This window comes from Mesocricetus auratus, unplaced genomic scaffold, assembly GCF_017639785.1.
Source record: "Mesocricetus auratus isolate SY011 unplaced genomic scaffold, BCM_Maur_2.0 Super-Scaffold_100676, whole genome shotgun sequence".
NCBI classification, from domain to species: Eukaryota; Metazoa; Chordata; class Mammalia; order Rodentia; family Cricetidae; genus Mesocricetus; species Mesocricetus auratus.
The window spans coordinates 152846525-152865614 of record NW_024429266.1 but is presented as its reverse complement, the minus strand read 5'-3'; the positions used below and the strand labels follow the sequence as shown (position 1 = coordinate 152865614).

The 19090-nt window shown below is 51.4% G+C and overlaps 2 protein-coding genes across 13 annotated transcripts in view; one reads left to right on the top strand and one right to left on the bottom strand.

Moving 5' to 3' along the window:
* Grip2 (glutamate receptor interacting protein 2) overlaps nt 1-6157 on the top strand; it is a 76043-nt gene extending 69886 nt beyond the window's left edge. For 5 of the 7 annotated variants that reach the window (XM_040737864.1, XM_040737863.1, XM_040737866.1 and 2 more), the window contains 2 exons: nt 1487-1630; nt 3027-4164. In XM_040737864.1, coding sequence (XP_040593798.1) covers nt 1487-1630; nt 3027-3392 — 510 coding nt within the window. In that variant the 3' untranslated portion in view covers nt 3393-4164. Of the gene's footprint in view, nt 1-1486; nt 1631-3026 lie in introns of all 7 variants that reach the window. The other 2 variants (XM_040737862.1, XM_040737865.1) reach the window with 2 other exon arrangements.
* A 2610-nt stretch (nt 6158-8767) lies between these two features.
* The window catches only part of Slc6a6 (solute carrier family 6 member 6), a 75774-nt gene continuing 65451 nt past the window's right edge, over nt 8768-19090 (bottom strand). For all 6 annotated transcript variants that reach the window (XM_040738468.1, XM_040738471.1, XM_040738470.1 and 3 more), the window contains 4 exons: nt 18411-18513; nt 17845-17945; nt 15617-15787; nt 8768-12825 (listed from right to left, as the gene is read on the bottom strand). In XM_040738468.1, coding sequence (XP_040594402.1) covers nt 12679-12825; nt 15617-15787; nt 17845-17945; nt 18411-18513 — 522 coding nt within the window. In that variant the 3' untranslated portion in view covers nt 8768-12678. The remainder of the gene's footprint in view (nt 12826-15616; nt 15788-17844; nt 17946-18410; nt 18514-19090) is intronic.

Sequence of the window (19090 nt, the reverse complement as noted above, 5' to 3'; positions counted from 1 at the left end):
ACTAGTTCCAAACTAGGTCCCACAAAGGCTGGAAAAGGGCATCAGACCTCCCGTAACTGGTTATATAGACTGTGAGTGCCACGAAGCTGCTGGGAACTGAATCCAGGTTCTCTGCAAGAGCAGCCTGTGCTCTTGACCACTGAACCATCTCTCCAGCCCCCTCACCTTCTATTTTGAGACAGGGTCTCTTATTGAACCTGGAGCATAGCATTTTGGCTAGACTATCTGGCCAGTGAGCCCCCTATATCCCTAGGATCACAGATGCACACTGACATGCCTCTGCAAGGCTCTCGGCACCTTGACCCAGGTCCTTACGCTTATGCAGTAAGCACTCTCCAAATTGAGCTACCTCTTAAGCTCTCTACTCTCTAAGGACCCTTATCCCAAGATCCCAAGTCTCTGGTCTTGCCTGGTGGACACCAGCTCCCCAGGAGGTGAGGACTAATCGTAAGAAATGTGCAAAAGTCACCTACATCCACTCCACCAAGGTTCTCCCCATCTCCTCCATGACAGTTTGCTTGGCTGGCCCTAAAACAGTCACTTTCTCGGTCTTACTGGCACTTGGACATCAGTGCCAGACAGAATTATCCACCAGAGTGGAAACTCAGATACAATGATGGACACAAATAGAGAAATGTCTGGGCTGGGGAGATACCTGTGTGCCTAGGAAGCCGAGTGTCACCGTGGGAGAGGGTCCCCCTGCTCATGTGGCCTGTGGAAGTCCCTTTCTGATGCTCTCAGCTCGCACTCACATGCTGGGCACTTCTGACTCTGCTCACTGCCGCATCCTATGGCACAGCTCTGCTCCTTTCTCGTCTCCATCCTTGCCCAGATGACCCCTTTCCTTTGACTTTTGCTTGGCAACTCCATGGTCCCACCATGTCCTTCCTGACCACCATTCCCTCCTAAATACACGCATCTGTTCATGTTACCTTCTTCACTAATTACTTGCTCCAGAGTCACCCTCGTGTCACCGTGGGATACAGAGTCACATACTTACTGTAGGTTGCAGGGTACTGGAAGACCTTACCCTCCAGGCTTTCCCACAGCCCAGCTTTGCAGTGTTCCCTTTGCCAGGGGTGCTCATGTCTCCCCTTTCTGTTGGAGACAGCAGCTCTGGAGGTATCGCTGACTCCTCCCTCTGGCCTAGACTCTCACTTCCCATGTGGCTTGATAATATGAACTGAGGCACGGAACCCCAACTGTGGAGTCAGATTCTGAGTTCAAATTCTCTCACTAAACATATTTGTCTGTAAAATGGCTCGGTACTACAGAACGTAAGATGAGTTAAACTTGTAATTGCTGAGAACCGAGCCTGGCACAGAGTAGACGTTAGTCTGTCGTTAATTCCCAGAAGTTCTCGTTTCTGATCCTATGATTGGTTAATGACCCTCCTCTTCTGTGTTCACCCTGTGACCAAGCGCCTGCCCAACAGAGCCAGATGGAGTAAGTATATGGTGTCTGAGTGACAACCGTGTCCCCACAGGCTTCCATCATGACAGGCACTGTACAGACTGTGGCTGTGGATGGCAGGCCTGGTCCTCGGCCCTGGCGCCGGAGCCGGGAGGTCCGAACATCCTCAGAAGACCTGCAGGAGCTGCTGTTGCCAACGCCCCTGGAGATGCACAGGGTGGGCACTGGGGTTGGGGGCTGCAAGCAGGCACAGAATATGGGCACTGGGGGCCTGGCACCAGAAGGAGCTTGCTTGCTTTGGATGCTTAGGGCCTCTATGCCTTGTTGAGCGCCTCCCTGCCTGGTTGAGCTTTATTCTCCCTCACTGACAAATAGGGACTTAGGAGCTGGAATGATGAATTAGCAGCTAAGAGCACTGACTGCTCTTTGAGGGACCCAGGTTTGCTTCCCAACAGCAGCTAGAAACCATCTGTAACACTAGTTTCAGGGAATATGATGCCCCCCTCTGGCCTCCAAGGGCACCAGGCACACAACGGGCACACAGACACAAATACAGGCAAAATGTCAACACATAAAATAATAAAAACTTTAAAACCCAAACCAACCAATCACCACCAACAAAAACACCCAAGGGTTTTTATTAGGTTTTCTATAACCCTCACCATTTGCATAATTACACCCCACACCTGCATACAGACATACCTGTGAACTACTCATTTTTTCAGCAAACTTTTTCCCTATATGCATGTACACATATACAAATATGCATGTTGCATGCATACATACACACACACATTAAGGTTACATTACATATATGTATATGTGTGTATATACAGTTAGTCCTCCATACCTACAGGTTCTGAATTCAGTCTACCAACCACAGATCAAAAGTATTCAGGGAAAAGCTGGGCATGGTGGTTATAGGTCATTAATCCCAGCACTTTGGAGGCAGAGGCCAGCAGACCTCTGCGAGTTTAAGGCCTGCCTAGTCTACATAGCAAGTTCCAGGCTAGCCAGAACTACATAGCAAGATTCTATCTAAAATAATAATAGTAGTAGTAAGTATTCGCAGAAAAAGGTCTGTACTGAACATGGACTGACTTTGGATCTCATTCCCAGAGCAGTGCAGCACCCACGGTGAACTAGGTCTCAGAAGCCCTCTGTAGAGGATTCGAGCACTGGGTAGGCAGGCACTGGTTCAATTCAAGTCCTACGCCATTGAGCATCTGCGGATTGGGGGATCCTCATAGGGGCCAGGAGCTGGTACTCTGCAGACACCAAGAGACAACTTTGCATGCCACCGTAGGCAAATGACTGACATCACCTTCCCACACCGCCTGCGTCTCTTAGATCACCTGTGTGTATATATAGAGGAGCCAAGACATCAGAGCACCCTGGGTTTGTTCAGGGTGATGAAAACACTAAGATCCCCTACTCCACTTTCTAAGGGACCCCTGAGCACTGGGACCTGAGGGTTGCACATGGCAAGGTCATAGGGCACAGGCTCAACAGGCTGCTGAGGGCAGCCTGGAGTATGGCCAACCAGTAGGCTGGGCCTGGATCCCAGAGACATCATGGGGGTTAGAGCAAAGGTCACCTCCTCCTCCCCCCAGGTGACCCTGCACAAGGACCCAGTGCGGAACGACTTTGGCTTCAGTGTCTCAGACGGCCTCCTGGAGAAGGGTGTCTATGTCCACACTGTGCGCGTGGATGGGCCAGCCCAGCATGGAGGCCTGCAGCCCTTTGATCGGCTTCTGCAGGTAACTGGGGGGCGGGGCCCAGCACTGGCCCAGGGACAGAGCCTGATTCCCACTGTGAAAGCGCATGGAAAGGCCAGTAGGATGAGTCCAGAGAGGCTGCTCACACAAGAGCTGAGGGTCCACTCACTGCTGACTCCCTGTTCCTCTGAGATTCATGACCTCCTTAGACTTCATGGTGTAGGATGTCACTTTCATTTCTTTTCCTGCTTTCAATCCTAACCATTATGTGACAGGTCTCTTCCCAACCTATGGCCGGAACCAGCCACATGATCTCACAGAAAAGGAGTCTGGGAACAAAGCTGTTCCTAACCCAACCTCCAACACTGCCCTTTCCTTGCTCTGGCTACTTTTGTTCCCTTGCTGACTTGGTTGTATTTGTTCTAGGTGTACTTAATGTGTGTTTTCTCCTAAATCTTGGTGGGAGCAGGACTTCATTTCAGGAAAGTCGAACAGTTTTGATCTATCAATGAAAAAGCACAGTTCTCGCCTCAAAGGGGATGAGAGAGTTTACTCTGGAGCCATGAGTGATCAAAGCAATACAATTTTAAAAATATTGGTGGAAATGTCAGGTAGGCTGGTTACGGCAAGCCAGAAATCCATGCTTTAGGCCTCTGATGCCATTCTTGGGAAGTTGGTGGAACTTAGTGGTCCCTTGATCATTGAAAGGATGTTAGGTCAGACATAGGTGGACAAGCTATTCAGTGGGAGCTGAGATAGCTCAAGGTAAGTTTTAGGCGTTGGTCCTGCCATGTTCCACCATCTCTCCAGCTCATCAGTCTTATAGGTACAGGTTCTTTCTAGAACTTTCCTTTCCGGGGACTCTGTCCCTCGGCTGTGCACTGTGCAGGTCAACCATGTTCGCACTCGGGACTTCGACTGCTGTCTGGCGGTTCCTCTCCTGGCAGAGGCTGGGGACATCCTGGAGCTGGTCATCAGCCGTAACCCACTGGCACAGAGCCGCCGGACACCCCGGGCACCAGGCCCCAGCAGTCCCCAGATGCTCTGAGGTCATCGTGTAGCTCCGCTGGAGGAGTGGCCCTACTCATCCACTTGTAGGTCTGCAGATTCCACACCCGGTAGAGTGGCGTCATCAAGCTGGATCTTCAAGATGCTCAGAGAACCCCACCTAAAAGGGGTCAGCCCTGCTGCTCATCCAGGAGAGAGCTGGGGTTCCTCCAGATCCCTGCATGGTCACCTCAGAGCAGTGACAGGAGTGGGGACAGCCCAGCTCAGTGTAGTAACTGGAATGCGCTGCCAGTGTTTCCCATCATGGAAGGCAAATAAACAGGAGGACAGTCCTGGACTCCAGCAAGAAGTGTTCGGTGATCCAGCTGTACAGGTGGTACCCAGTCACACAGGGACCCTGCCATCAGGAAGGATGTGGCACAAGGAGAATAGGACCCTCCCTTGTTCTGAGAGCCTCCAGCATCCAATGGCCACACTGGGAAACCCCAATTAGGGACATCTGTGGTACCAGGGAATGCTAGCCCCTTCCTTCAGGTGGATGGCTCAGTCATTTCAGCTTCCTGAGTGGTTCTGAACCCCAAAGCAGAGGTGTGGCCATCACCCCTCCTGCTCCACAAAACCTTAGCCCAAGTCACTACTTGGTGTGGAAAGGTCCAGGAGCATCCACTCACCTGCTATTCCAGCAGATATGGAAACAAGGCTGAGTCACAGCTCTGCCATCAACCCTATCCACGGAAGGGAGAAGAAAGAGGAAGAGGGAAGAGAGAAGCTGACTGAGATGGAGAGGAAATGGCTGAAGGACAGAGCATGGCGAGAGGGAGCAACGTCCAAAGAGCCTATTCAAGGAGGTCCCACTTCACAGATGGGGACACCAGCATCCCTTAACTCGGGCTCCCTCCATCTCTGCCAAGCAGAACCCTTTCAGCTTCAAGAAGGACATTAGCCACCTCCCAGTGGTCTGGGTTAGTCTGCGGATTGGCTTTGTGTTTGCCCGGATCAGGTCTCAAGGACCCAGGGGTCTCCAATCCAACCCCATCTCCCCTTCTCTGCCCTTGAAACTCATTGCCAGAAAGACTCTGTTCAAGAGGACAGATGGGGACTCAAGAAGCCATTCTTTACCCCTGGTTCCCTTCTTGGGTGAACCTGGGCAGACACAGGGCCATCTCCATCTACCCACTGAGACCCCCTGGCTCTCTGCTCCTCCATGGCTTCCCCCATACCTTGCCCTTTGTGATGGCCTCCCCAGGGTCCCTCATGCCTGGGTCCAGGTAACCCAGAGCCTCTGCTTTCACTGCCCTGGAGTGAAAAGATACTGCCCACCCATCACGGCAACAAACAAATCAAGACCTTCAGCTTTGAGGGCAGGTAAATGACACAGCAGAGAGGTGACTCCTGGCCACCAGCACCTGATACTGTGTGACCCTGGGCAGATGGCTCAGTCTCTGGGTTTCTGGTATGTGGCATGACTGACTGTACTCTAAGGGCCTTTTGGCTTAGGAAATCTGTATTCCACTCAAAGACTCCAGGCTCTGAAGAAACAACTACTCGACCCCTGCCCTCCCCTCGGGCTGAGGCTCTCCCACCCTCCCAGACATATGCAACTAGGCCAAGCGGGTGGACCTCCTGGCCATGGCCTGAGGCCTTCTCATATGCAATATCCCCCCTGGCTTCTTTCTCACAGGGGTGTTCACCCCACACAACATCCCTAGCTCCCTCCCCAGTGAGCATCCTGCCTGCCTATGCATTTTGGGTACCTCTCCTGTGACACCCCCACCCCACCCCCAGAGCTGTATTTTTCTCTGGCTAAATTAGAACATAGTCCTTGTAAAGTATTTTTCTATGTGGGTTTTCTTAGGGCTCCCAGGAAGCACCCAGCACATCCGTGGCTCCATTGCACAGGCTGGTCTGTCTGGTCTGTCTGGGGTCTATGAATAAATCTTTGTCCCACCAGGTATCACAGTGACTTGGGGGAGGTGAGTGCTATTGGGACGAATTTTTAATAAAATCAGTTAAATGCACGTAGTAGGTTGTTTGCTTTATTAAAAAAAATAACAGGTTGGCAAGGTTCAGCTGCTGTGTGACTCTTGACGGTCCTCAACTTCTTTTCATTCATTCATAAAGTGGTCCATGGAGCTGAAGAGATGGCTCACGGGTTAAGAGCTCTTGGTTCTCTTGCAGAGGACTGGGCTCTGGTTCCCAGAGTCCACGAGGCAGCTCACAACCATCTGTAACTCCACTTCCAGGGGATCTGACACCCTCTTCTGACCTCTGCAGGCATCAGGCACACACGTGGTATATGTACATACACAGACAAAACACTCATACACATAAAATGATATCTTTAAACAAAAAATACCAGGCTATTTTGGGGGTTGGAGAAATGGCCTAGTGGTTAAGAACATTTACTGCTCTTCCAGAAGAACTAGGTTCAGTTCCCAGCACTTGTATTAGACAACTCACAACCCCCCCATAACTCCAGCTCCAGGGGATTGACGCTCTCTTCTGGCCTCCATTAACACTGCACTCACATGCACATACCCACCACACACACACACACTGAATAAAAACTTTTAAAAAAGTGGCCGTACATCCTTGTGAAGAGGTCATAGAGTCTTTTTAGAAGGCAAAAAGAACAGTAAAGAAAACACAACCTATTGGAACAGAGTGGCCAGCAATTGATAGTCATGGTAAGAACTGCAGGACAGAAGCCAGCCAGTAAGACCTGGAGGAAGTATCCCAGGTATGTGTGGTGTGGGGGGGGGGGGCAGCAAGTGCAGAGGACCTGTGCTATGAATGAGTCTGGCAGGTTCTGTGGCCCAGAGGCATGGTGGTACTGGAAACTAGACCGAGAGATGGGATGTGTCAGTCCGTTCATCCAAAGAATCTTTGGCATTGCAGGAGGGAGGTGCCAGGTGGGTAGCCTGGTGGTCTGGCTATTGCTCATAAGTCTTGAGGACCTGGGGCAAAGTAGGCTCACTGATTCTGGGGTCTAGAGCACAGGGCCAGGCCTGTGATGGGGGGGCGTGCTTGCAGAAATAAGGGCAGAGAGAAGCTGTTCCCTTGGAGTGTCAGTGAGCTCACTGTCTGGGGAGGTGGTAGGAGCGTGGGCCACCACCATCCACACAGCTCAGAGCACTCAATGGGTAAAATCCTCCTAGCAGCCTCAGGGAAGGACTCTGACACAGTACAGAGGGACCACCAGATCTGATCGGGTAAGTGACCTGCCTAGAGGCACACAGGATCCAAACACAAGCCAGCTGGCTGAGAGAGATGAAGGGAGGGAGGTGGACACCGAGAAGGCCATCAAAAAAGGCAACGGGAACACAGTGGCGAGGTGCTCTTTTATTCGGTCACGTCTATGAAACCAGCCAGAGCAGAGCCATAGTCCCCACCCACCCAAGATCTGGCTGGGAAGTCTTGTACCCTGGAGCAAACCTGGTCTGGGAACTTCCTGTCAGGGGTTTTTACCTCTGCTAATAGAGGGGACATCCCTTGTATGAAATAAAATCAGAAACTGGAAGCATCAACACCCATTCCACACCTGATGTCATGCAGCAACTAAGCTAAGACAAAGGTGTTGTTAGACCTAGGGGTGGAGTGTGTGCAGTTCCAGGACAGTCTGACTAAAGCAAGCTGTGCTTAGAACTGGCCAGTCGACTGCCTCTCCCAAAGCTGGAATTACAGAGAGCAGCCCCTCACTGGTTTTTGAGGTTCCTTGTACAGGGAAGGGTTAGGGTTGATAGAAAACAGTGATTGAGAAAATTGGCTGTTGGCACCTGGACAGAAGAGTCGGGACTCAGGGTTCAAGGCTGCCTGTGAGGTAGATAAGTGCCAGAACCCACCCCATGGAAGGGGAGGCATCAGGGCAAAAGGGCAAAAGGGCAGTCATATACCACAGGTTCAGGTGTTTAGCAAGGCAAAAGGGGTAGGTATGCATCATGGGGTTACAAGTTCTGGGTAGGTTAAAAACATAGTTTGGAGGAAACAGACACTTACTCTTCTAAGGTATGGAGACTTAATAACAATGTGTAATAATGTGGCTCTTGCTTTGGCTTTACAGTGCCAGGCTAGGGCCTGGGGGTGGCTCAGCACAGGTGATGTTCTCGGCTTTCAAGCATGATTCAACTTTGATAAAAACAAAACAAAACAAAAACAATTGAACTTGCCATGCATGGGCTAGGGAACAATTTAGGGTTGAGAGCTCTTAGGCTTTCCGAGACCAGGTTTGGTTCCCAGCACCTACATGGCAGTTCATAACCACCTGTGACTTCATCTTCCCGTGGCTCTGATGCCCTCTTCTAGCCTCTGTGGGCACTGTACTCACATGCACATACCAGCCCACCACATCAACTCCCCCACCCCCAATTGTTTTTTTTTTTTAATGCCAGTTCTTGCAATCCCCTAGATGGAGAGGAGAGATCGGTGAATCCCTGAGGCGCACAAGCCAGCATATTCTAATTAGCCAGTCCCAAGCTAGTGAGAAACCCTGTCTCAAAAACCAAAGTCAGCAAATGCTCTTAACAGCAGAGCTATCTCTTCAGCCCCAGTGAAATCCCTTTATAAACTATACAGTGCCTGCCAAAATGTAGAGGTGAATATACCACTCCAAAACACACCACCACACGTTCTTGGATTTTAAAAAGGAAATGTTTATTGTTGTGTTACAAGGTGATTATAAACTCCTCTAAAAAAAGCAGAGATGGATTTAAAATATCAATATACATATTCATCTAAAAAGCAAAAGAGGAAAAAAAAACGAAACCCTGCAAAATGCAGGGGCGTCATCATTAAACACCAATACACAGAGCTTATACACTGCAAGACAGGTCACACACCACGGATCCTTCAAACACGAACGCTCCTCCCCTTGTTGGTTGGTTTCAGGTTTTTCTGTGTGTGTGTGTTTGTTTTTTTGTTTTTTATTTTTTACAAAAGTTTAAAATATCTTAAAAATATTTTGAAGTTATTAAAAAATGTCCTGATGAGCTAGACATATTTCTGAAGGAGGCGAAACCCACGTTCTCAGCTTTCTCTTGTGCTAAATACAGAGTCACAGTTGTTAGAGATTGGAAGGATTAATTGGGTTTAAAAAAAAATGGAGCTACCATCTCATTTTGAAGCCAAATATATAACAAGATGCTCTGCCCTTCAGGGAACATGCCAGAACATGCCTGTAACGACACCACAGCCCTCCTAAAGAACATGGAAAACCAGCTTCCTGTGAAGACCCAACGACTGGGAGGTCAGCGTGGAGGAGGGGAGGCAGGAGCACTCCTGGCTTCCGGGACGCCCCTCTCTATCTTGGTGTATCTGGGGTGTGTGTGTGTGTGTGTGTGTGTGTGTGTGTGTGTGTGTGTGTGTGTGTGTGTGTGTGTGTGTGTGTGGTTTTAGACTTGATGAAGGAGGGGTGTGCACACAGAGGTATTTACAGTGTCCATAGAGACAGGGGTCTCGGGATTGCATGGGACTGAGAGGGGCCTTCTCTAAGGGGCCTTCCTGGCTTGTGTCTGCGTCTTGGAGAGAGGAACGCGACCGGTGCCTATTTAGACTGGTTGCCTAGAGCATTGCCCCGTCCATCCAGAGGAGCAGGGCTGGAATGCTGTCGGCCAGGGTAGTGACACCCTGCGATACAGAAAGCCCTTCCTGTGCAGAGGGAAAACATGCTGCTTTCTCCTCATGCTTTGCCTTGGTCTGCATGGTCTTCCAGGGTGTTAGGATATGAGGACTGGGGCCAGAAGCACAGAGGGAACCTTCCCCACCAACTCCTTAGGCTACTTCCTGCATAGCCTTGGGCTGCATGGAGGCCGAAGGCCTGCCATTACATCCTACCTAAGGCTCTTCACACTGGTGTGTCTTTGGCCCTTAGTTTCCTGGATGGGGTGTATGATCAATTCCTAGCTCCTAAAGGCTTTGGGGGGACAGAGGGTAGCATGGGGCTGGGGTGAGCAGGAGACTGAGGATGGGCAGAAGTGGGTGCCGCTCTCTGCTCCGTGAGCATGGGCAGAAAGCCCTTATCAGTCTGGCCTTTGGCTGTCAGGGTAGGCCTGACAGTAACTCAACAATGCCCAGGTCCTACTTTCCTTCTGCCCAGACCTTGGAGAGCCTAGAGCAACAAACGACTCAATTATCCAGGCCACTCAGCTCCCAATGCAGGTCTCTTCTACTCCAGGCCTCAGTTTTCCTGTTTACAAAAGTGCCTTGGATTGGGAGACCTTTGGGACTGTCCACCGTGCCTACCAGGGATCCTCCACTTGGGGACTAACATACCTCTTGGGACCAAATAACATCCCCCAGTTGAGTCCTCCCGGGCCCACCCTGGTCCTCATCTAAAACTGACATTGTACCTTGCTTCCTGCCCACATCTAACAGGCAGGCAGGGCGCAGTCTGACCTGTTCCGGGCAAGGGCTGGCTGGTTGGCGGACCGCTTAGCCCTCTCTCCAAGAGGCAGGTGGACCAGAGTCACAAGCTCTACTTCAAAATGTTACTTACATGCAGACATAGAAACACAAGCATCACAGCAAGGGCCATCAGGGCCAGGGGCTGGGTGAGAGTGGTAGGCATTGAAGACAAGTACAGGGACACTTTTGGGGAGTGGGTTCTGGAGGTGACGGGCCTTCCACCCAGGCGGGGCCTGGGGACTTGGCCGGCTGCGTCTTTGGTCTAGAACTTGATCTGGGAATGATAAAAAGGCCTTCTCAGGCCATTTCCAGAATGGTGCCATTTGTCCGCCAACCCAAAATACTGAAGGCTCACCAGAGTGGCGTGCCTGGTGGAGGGGAAGCGTAGACAGGCATGACCGTAGATGCTGCCGCAGCCGGATGAGCCCCCTTCCCCTTACACGTTACCTGTCTTCAATCACCCACAGTGGTTACTTTCAAGGTTCCATAAAACAAAAGAAAAACGGGGCACATTACAAGTTGGTAAAATCGGGGAAGAAAAACTCCAACAGTCACAATAACACAAGAGCAACCAGAAATACACAGGACAATAGGAACACGGTAGTATCCACGGGTGGCTGACTCAACAACCACTGGAAGAGGACTAGAGGGTCACTTGGCAGAGTACATTGCTTTGGAGACAGAAAAATGTGTACATTTGTCAAAAAAGAGGTTCTGGATGGCACAGTTGGGCCCAGTGGAGGCTGGGGTGAAGGTGTAGCGCCCTCTACTGGTTCAGAAGGAAACAGCCCTGTCTGGGGCACTGGTCTCTGTGGAGACAACCTCAACCTACAAATTTCCCTTTGTCTTCTCTCTTCAGTTCCCTGGGGGAGAGGAGGCAAACACCTGTCCAGCAGCCACTGTGGTGGCTTGGAAACAATATCTAAGGTCACTACCAAGTTGGCTCTTCACTTTAGGTTAAATCCTACATCTACAGCCACTCTGAGCATTTTGTGCTGGGAGCTGGATGGCCCTCGGGTGGCATCTTTAACGAGAGCTTGTTGAGAGACAAGGAAGGAAAGTGCCCTCCTGGGGTACACTTGCCAGTCTGGGGTACACTCAACTCCCTGGGCTGCTAATATCCTTTGGTCCACTGGCTTCCCCCTCCTGGCCCTCACCAAAATGCATTCTGCTTGGGGAATGCCCTGATCCCTACCCGCCATGACGCCATTCAAATACAACAGCCCCTTCTTGTGTGTGATCCTCACCCCAAAGCCCTGGCAGCTCCTGGGGACGGCCGAGGTTTCTGCCTAAGCCAGCCGAGGCTCCCAGCCCCCAGGCCCATTCTCATCTGCCTTCTAGACTTCCCATTCCTGCCCCTAAGACCAGCGGTGATTCAGACAAGCCCACTGAGTCCCCACCCTCTACTTCAAAACAAAAGGGAGGGGGTTTGGCCCTGGTACAATAGCTTCGGCTACTCTTAAAATCAATCCTTCATGCTGAGGGTGGGATTGTTGTTTTGGCATCTTTCTTGTTGGCAGGGAAAGAGCGAGGGTTCTCCCCACAGCCCTATTCTCTCCTGCTCCTCAGGTCTGTTCAGCTAGCGGGGCTCCCTCTCCTCAGCTGCATTCTTCCTCCTGAACCAGCCCAGAGGGGACTAGACCTTTCTTGAAGATATATCCACCATCATAGGAAAATTCCACCCAGCATTTAGTATTTTTTATCTCTTTCTCTTTTTGTTTGTTTTTGGGCAGAACTTTCTGCCAGCTATATAAGCACCGAAGAATTGCTTTTGAAAATCGCTGGCATGACCAATTCAAGTGGTAAAGTGTATAACAGACTGTAAGTATATATAATTATATGTTAAAAAAATACAAAGAAAAGTTTACCAAGTTCCCATAAAATACATCAAAATCAATAAGAAAGCCCATCCTCTCCCCAGGACATAGGCCTGTAGGTTCTTTTTGTACAAAATATCCCCCAAATCAAAACAAAGTACACTTATACAGACACATGATACACACACATACACATAGAGTAACATTTTCTGTGACAATTAAAAAAAATCCTAGTACAAATATAAAGCTCTGTAAACCTGGTCCTATGAGAATCTAATGTTAGTAAACAGCAGGAAAGTGGCGCCTGTCATATGGCCAGGACCTCACATCATGGTCTCCACGATGACGTGACTGGGTTTCATGAGTGCGCCGTTCCTGACAAGGTTTGCGCGGGAGTTGAAAGGTGTGGCCCCCTCACGCTCCACAGCCCAGCGGTTGGGCTCCCTGGGGGTTATCAGGTATTTGATTCTCTGTAGAAAAAGAGGAGGAGGGGTCAAGAGGGAACCAAAAGGGTTCCTCCTGGTGCACCTCCTGAACGCCCTAGCGTATTCAGGTATGCTTGCTATGTGGCACCCGGCCAACTGCCACCCATTCTGGGCCTTTGGAGATTTTTGAAAATGGAGGGGAAAAAGCCTGATATCCTACAGTGGTTTCCACAGCCAACTCCTGTGCATGTGCTTAAGACAGGGCCTACGCATAGCCTCCACACGCAGGAGCTTTTCCTGAGGAGCCAGGTCCTGTCTCCCTGTGGTTTATTCACTCTGGTTGCTCCAACTCTCTGCTTCTATGGCAAGTCTTCCGGTTGGGTAACTAACCTAAGCCCCCCCCCCCTTCTCCAAGGAGACATTTGTACTCCTTGGCCTCCCAGAGCCTCTGTTTCCTGCCTTCGTGAGGCAGTTCCTCACAGGCAGCTTCTTCTCCTGCAGGGTTGGGAGCTCATTGCACGGAGGGTCCTGCCCTTCCAGACAGGAGACAGTGGGAGAATCCTCAGACCCTCTAGGCATGGAGCCCAGACTTCCCAGGAATTGGTGAGAGACAAGCCCTCTCCAGGGACTCCTGGAAGTCACCAGCAGAGCTAGGAATGGAACTTGGCTCTCACTTCCCGCCTCCTGCCCACTTCCTGCCAAGTGCCTGATGAGACTGAAATGGGCCAGCAAGGAAAAAAAAAATCAAGAAGGGAGCAAAAAAGGCCCTCATAGGTATTTACATTCAACTATGGCGTATTACAGCTGGAAAAACTGCTCAAAGCCTGCACGTGTGGCCTTGAGTTTTCCCTGGCACTGCCAAGGGGCTGGGGCGAAGCACCTTATTTAAAAAAGACATTATTTCACTTGAGGATCTACACTCTTGGAAGAGCCCACAAAACCTGGTAACCCCAGCTGTGTGGTTCCTAAGCAGGTTAGCAGACCTGCAATCCTCCCCAGAGACCTAGCCTGCCTCTCCTACATCGGGACATTGGGTTCCACGTGCAAAGTGGGGAGCTGGCCCCCATCACTGGTGGCCACCAGCCACCAGGGCTGTCCACATGGGAAGTCTGGAACCCTGGTCCGGTTAGAGATCCAGGTGTGCCACTAGATACCTTGCAATGGGGAGGCCACCTGGACATCTTGTGCTGCCGGAGGGGCTTTGACTTGATCTGGCTGAGGGGAGATGTCTTTGCCCCCACTGCTCCTCCCTCCCCCCAGCAGCTCACTCGGAATGAACCTGTCTGCATATGGGCCAGGCCAGCCTCTTAAAATCAGGCCTTGTGTCGGGCAGTGGGGCTTCCTGCACTAGGGAGGCTGAGGCAGAGTATTGAGTGTTTGGGCCAACTTGGGCTATATAAGAGGATGAGTTTCAGGCCAGCTCAACCTATAGATTCAGACACTGTCTCAAAAAAACAGTTGGGTTTTCAAGAGACCCTGCCCCAGCTTTAGCTACTGCTACAGAAGCTGTCTAACCTGAGCAGATGTCTAGAAACCCCTAGGATGGTAACCCAGGTTGGCTCAGGGCACCAGGAGCCACCTGAAGGGCTCAAAGCGGAAGCCTGTCTGTCCTGGGATCCAGTGTTCCCATACAAACAACAGAGAGACTTAGACTCTGGCTTAAGGTGGGGGAGCTGGGCTCCTAGCCCCAATCCTCTATACTCCAGGAGAGCCTCAGGGCCCCAGGCCAGTATGTGCCCCCGGCTCCTTCCCTGTCTGTCTCTCCTCTCCTCTCCTCTCCCAGCCAACACAGCCCCCTCCAAGGGAGGAAGCCTGGGCCAGCTCAGGGGGGAGGCAGAGCCCCAGGACATCCTGGCTCCAGATTCTTTTTGTAAGAGAATAAAAACAGCCCAGAATAAAACTGGGGCCTTGGAGCCGGCCCAGGCACAAAGGTTAAAGTAGATTCTAAGAAAGGGATTTCGTGGAAAGAGCAGGGGACTGCCAGGCCTGGAGGCTCCTGCCTTGTGGGAAGAATTCCTGGGGAGGCTGGGAAGGGAGGGGGAGGTGCCAGGAGGAGACAAGCAGCCCTAGAGGCTGGGAGCAGGGCAGAGGGGCAGCACACCCCAGCACAGAGGGGCAGCACACCCCAGCACAGAGGGGCAGCACACCCCAGCACAGAGGGGCAGCACACCCCAGCACAGAGGGGCAGCACACCCCAGCACAGAGGGGCAGCACACCCCAGCACAGAGGGGCAGCACACCCCAGCACAGAGGGGCAGCACACCCCAGCACAGAGGGGCAGCACACCCCAGCACAGAGGGGCAGCGCACCCCAGCACAGAGGGGCAGCACACCCCAGCACAGAGGGGCAGCACACCCCAGCACAGAGGGGCAGCACACCCCAGCACAGAGGGGCAGCACACCCCAGCACAGAGGGGCAGCACACCCCAGCACAGAGGGGCAGCACACCCCAGCACAGAGGGTAGCCCCGTGGGGTGGTGCTGGGTTTCCTCTCCAGAGCCCATCTCCTGTCCTGACTCAGAACACAGTTCCCACACCCTTTAGCTTGGCACGTGAGGCCACTGTCCCCTCTCTAGCCTGGCCATCAGCACTTTGTATCCAACACCAAGGCCACATTCTACCTCATACTCTGTTGGACACCTCCTCTTAAGCCACTTTAAATGTCATCACAAAGCCTTTTCCCCTGTGAATGGCGCCTGTCCCTGTTCACCCACAGCGTACTCCTGCTTTGGATCTCCTGGGTTTTGTGCAGTGACAGAAGACCTGGGACTTGGAGAGGGTCCCGTAGGAACTGGCACTGGCTCTCCTCCACCCCCACTGCCCATGTCTCATACTCACCACGCGGAACGGTCCCTCCGTCCGGCAGAGGAGGATGCCAATGACCAAGGGGATACACACCATGGAGGAAAGGGCCAGGCCCCAGCCCAGCCCAATTGCCCAATCCGGGTACACGTAGACTTTGTTGTAGGTCAGGGGTACATACTTGACAAGAGAGAAGACGAAACATCCCTGTGGAGACACGCACAGGGCAATCAGGGGATCCCTAGGCATTTGAGAGCAGGGTGGGCATTATCTGGGGCAGGGCCTCTCCCTTATCCTTACTACAGAGATGGGATGGTATTATGCTTTATAGGTCGCTCCAGGGTAAATCACCTGTTCAACACCCTTCCATGGCTCCCCAGGTCCTTTGGAATACCAACCACATCAGCCCATAGCTATGACCTCCTTTGTCATCTGCCCCCACCCCTCAGGACTCTTACTAGCTCTTTAGTGTGTGCTCAGGGCCTTCCCACAGGCTGTCCCCCTGTCTGTCCCCTCCCTCCCTCCCTTTCTTTCTTTCTTTCTTTCTTTCTTTCTTTCCTTCTTTTTCTTTTTCTTTTTCTCTCTCTCTCCTCTCTCTCTCCTCTCTCTCTCTCCTCTCTCTCTCTCCTCTCTCTCTCTCTCTCTCTCTCTCTCTCTCTCTCTCTCTCTCTCTCTCTCTCTCTCTCTCTCTCTCTCTCTCTCTCCTTTCTTTCTTTTCTCCCTGCTTCCAATCCAGTGCACTGGCTTGCCTAGGTTCCATCTCTTCTTTGCAGAAGTCATGCGACTCTGATACCCAAAGCTCAGCACTTTCCCTCCCTCTAGAGCAGTGGTTCTCAGCCCCTTTGGGGAGAGGGGGGCATCAAACGACCCTTTCCCATCGGGAAACACAGATATTATTTACATTACAACTCCTAACAGTAGCAAAATTACAGTTATGAAGTAACAGTGAAAATAATTTTAAGGTTGGGGGTCCCACAGCACGAGGAAGTAACTGTATTAAAGGTTCACAGCATTAGGAGGGTTGAGAAGCGATATTCTAGAGCGTCTCTCTTTAACACCAAATACAGTTCTAGGCTCAATAAATGTCTAAGGCATGGCTGAGAGCCAGATAGCCAGCACCCTCAATGCCATAGCCTCTTGGCACACTGGCCACCAGATCTGGTTCCAGGGACAGAGTGTGGACCTGGCCTTGGTTCTGGAGAGTAGGTTCAGGGGTGAACCCTGAACCCTAAAGCTGCGCAGAGTCCACCTTTGCCTTTGAGGGAACCTCTTGGGGGACTGCCCCAGACCCTTCTCCTTAGAAAGAGGTGCCCCGGGGAGGGTCACATGTGCGATCCATCAGCTACTCACTGCCTAGCAACAGGTCTGATGGGAAGTAGCAGTGCAGGTGAGGATAGGTGGTCCACACGGCCTACCTTTCTCTGATGCTTTCTGCCTAGAAAGCCATGGCTTGGGTGACGGGAACCCCACTGGTGGTGGCTGTGGGCTCTACCTAGCCTGTCCAGCAGGGAACCTCTTTCTGTCTCAGAGTACAGTCCGCCTCTGGTCTGGGCAACTCTCCAGAGAGGAGAGAGAAGGAAGCCGGGCTCGGTGTGAGAGGGACCCCAAGCACAGCCTGGTGTGAGGGAAAATGGGCGTGCTGGCCTGAGCCCCGGCTGACCTCATCTCTGTGTGGGCTGGGCCTCCTATTGGTGATCTCCTGACTTTGTTGGAAGATGTGTGTATCAAGAGCCACGATCACACTCATCAGACTCTAAACTGTCACCTGCCACTGAAGTCCCACATCAGGATGTCCTTGTCACAGAGGTGGGGAGACTGAGGCCCAGATAGGGAAGTGAGTTAGTGTCTACTTGGTCTGGCCTGGGAGTAGAGGTCACAGGAAAGGGGACACACTAATCCCTAATCACTGGTTCTAAAGTGAAGCACATATGGACTCAAGGTGCTGGCCAGGATGACAGTGTAGGTGGGACTCCCACACACCAGGATGCTCAATGGTGCTCACAGCAGAGTCTTAGGGAAGGACCCTGCTGAAGGTACCCATGCAAGCATAAGGCCAGCTCCAAGATGGCCTGGCCTACTGTCCCTGGAACTGCCCTTCCTGTTTCCTCTTTTTCACAAACTCCTATTGGTCCTACAAAACCCTACTCAACCTGCCCCCCCACCCACTCTCCCAGGTATAGCTGAAGTTGACTTGGTCACAGTCCACACCCAGGAAATGCTAATCAGGCTCACAAGGTGAGAGTGTCAGGCTGGGTGAGACTTACAACACAGAGAACTGGAGTGATGACAGCCCAGCTGTACTTCATCCAGGGCCCAGGCCGATAGCCAATCATGTCCTCAATACCGTCATATAAGTTATCACCGCCTATGAAAGACAACAGTGGGCCCCTGGTGACATGGTGGCCAAAGCCAGAATAGCCCTGGGAACAGTGCAACAGGGGTCAGCTGGGGGCCTCTAACCACCAGGCCTGTGTCTCCACACCAAGCATGGCTGTGTGTGTCTAAGGTAGCTTGACACTCAAATGTGGCTGGGTATCTGCATTTTGCTGGAAGTTTCAGACAGAGCCAACATCTCAGTGTGGCCAACCTCAGTTCTCTGAGAGGTCAAAATGGACCATTTCTAGGCCAAAGGGTAGGTCACCATGGGTTCTTGTGTGACAGGGTTATATTTATAGCCACATATGTTCACACCTTGTGCTTTCAGTTGGATTATCTGTGATATGCTCAAGGGACATCCCAGAGTGAACATTTCAGGCAAGGGAAGTTTTTCCATTAGAGTCTCTGACCAAATGAACAGCTTGAAAAAGGTTGTGTAAACATGTACACTCACCATATATCCAGGCAATAACAAAACATTCAAAGAATGCAACCCACAAAAGGCATACACCACTAGCTGCATAGTAGTCAAAGAGTTGAAACACATACATGCCACCCTGTGGAGGAAGAAAAACAAAGATAAAGTTATTTTGCTATATGGTCCCCAATTCCCTTCCCTGTGACAAATCAATACTTTCTTCTTCTTTTTTTTCATTCTAAAGAGAAGGAGAAGAAGAGAGGAGGAAGATAATATTCAGGGCCAAGTGTGGTGGTTCATGTAACCTACAACAAATACTCTTAAAGGCCAAGATAAGTGAATTGCTGTAAGCTCGAGGCCAGTTAGGGCTATATAACAAATTCAACTTCATGTTTGACAAAACACACAGGGTTAGGGACGAGTATAACATGTCTTAACAACACAAAGAGTCACAGAAGTCTACACAGACAGATGGTCTTAAACCCAAGCGTGGCCAAGTCCAGGGAACCCACTGCTTGGTGGGTAGATGCTATCTGACTTTAAGAGGGGTGTTCCTACAAGCACTTCCCTAAGTTTCTCCTTCTGGTAAAGAAGAGTGGTGAAGGCCTGAACAGGGTTTGGGGTAATGATTGGCAACCTTCTAGAGAACTCAGGCAGGTTGGTGTCCTGGGGCTCATCCCCTCGTGTCTTTCCCTTCTTCAGCTGCTGCCACCTCT